This window comes from Aptenodytes forsteri, unplaced genomic scaffold (genome assembly GCF_000699145.1).
Source record: "Aptenodytes forsteri isolate BGI_AS27 unplaced genomic scaffold, ASM69914v1 Scaffold26, whole genome shotgun sequence".
Lineage (NCBI taxonomy): Eukaryota > Metazoa > Chordata > Aves > Sphenisciformes > Spheniscidae > Aptenodytes > Aptenodytes forsteri.
In genome coordinates this window covers 2826922-2828161 of record NW_008794125.1, presented here as the reverse complement: position 1 = coordinate 2828161, position 1240 = coordinate 2826922, and the positions used below count along the sequence as shown (strand labels likewise).

At 67.7% G+C, this 1240-nt stretch overlaps 1 protein-coding gene across 1 annotated transcript in view; it reads left to right on the top strand.

Moving 5' to 3' along the window:
• RGS11 (regulator of G-protein signaling 11) overlaps positions 1-1240 on the top strand; it is a 26872-nt gene that overhangs the window by 23096 nt on the left and 2536 nt on the right. Inside the window, exons 10-14 of the mRNA XM_009278703.1 lie at positions 12-127; positions 584-671; positions 771-909; positions 979-1061; positions 1133-1238. Coding sequence (XP_009276978.1) covers positions 12-127; positions 584-671; positions 771-909; positions 979-1061; positions 1133-1238 — 532 coding nt within the window. The remainder of the gene's footprint in view (positions 1-11; positions 128-583; positions 672-770; positions 910-978; positions 1062-1132; positions 1239-1240) is intronic.

Below are 1240 nucleotides of genomic sequence, written 5' to 3'. Positions count from 1 at the left end.
GTCGCCCGCAGGGTGCCGACCCCCACGAAGCTGCGCGTGGAGCGCTGGGGCTTCAACTTCAGCGAGCTCCTCACTGACCCCCTGGGCCGGGCGCAGCTCCTCGACTTCCTCAAGAAGGAGTTCAGCGGTGAGCGGCCCCAGCCCCGCACCCCCTGACCCATTGCCCCGTCCCAGCACCCCCAAACTCATCGTCCCATCCTGGCACCCCCAGACTCACCAATCTGTCCCGGCACCCCCAGACTCACCAACCTGTCCCAGCACCCCCAGACCCACCACCATGTCCCAGTACCACCTAATCCACTGCCCCATCCCAGCAACACCAAACCCACTGCCCCATCCTGGCATCCCCTGACCCACTGCCCCGTCCTGGCACCCCCAAACCCACCACCACATCCCAGCACCTCTTGACCAGCCTATCCTGGCAGCCCCTGACCCACCACCACATCCTTGCATCCCTGGACCCACCACCCCACGTTGCACCAGCTGGCTCCATCCCAGGGGGTTTGGCCCCACAGTTGGCTGGGCCGTGGACCCAGCAGTGACGGCCTGGTCCCCGTCCCCAACACTGTGTCCCCCTCCCCAGCCGAGAACCTGAGCTTCTGGGAGGCGTGCGAGGAACTGCGCTACGGGGAGCAGTCCCGCATCCCCGAGATCGTGGACTCCATCTACCAGTGAGCGCCAGCGGGGCGAGGGTCTGGGGGGGGCCAGGCCATCACGGTGCTACGTCCCACTGTGGGGCTGGGCACTCACCACCGGCTGCGACTGCCCAGGCAGTTCCTGGCTCCCGGGGCCACGCGCTGGGTGAACATTGACAGCAAGACCATGGAGCGGACGCTGGAGGGCATCAAGACGCCCCACCGCTACGTGATGGATGACGCCCAGATGCACATCTACATGCTGATGAAAAAGGTGGGCGAGGGCAGGGCTGGGCAGGGCAGGGCACGGTTGGGCAGGAGCCTGATGCCTCTGCTCGCCCAGGACTCCTACCCACGGTTCCTCAAGTCGGAGCTCTACAGGAACCTCCTGGCCGAGGCCGTCATCCCTCCGGAGACCAAGAAGCGGTGAGGGCAGGGGCTGGATCCCCGCGGCCCTGGGGTGGTCCCCGCCGGCGCTGATCCCGCTCTGCCCACAGGGTCTTCCCCTTCATGCGCAAGCAGCGGCACTCCAGCCCCAGCCCGGCCCTGCTCCTGCCTGCGGGCGACGCCGAGGAGAGGAGCAGGGGCCCTGTGGCTGACCCCGT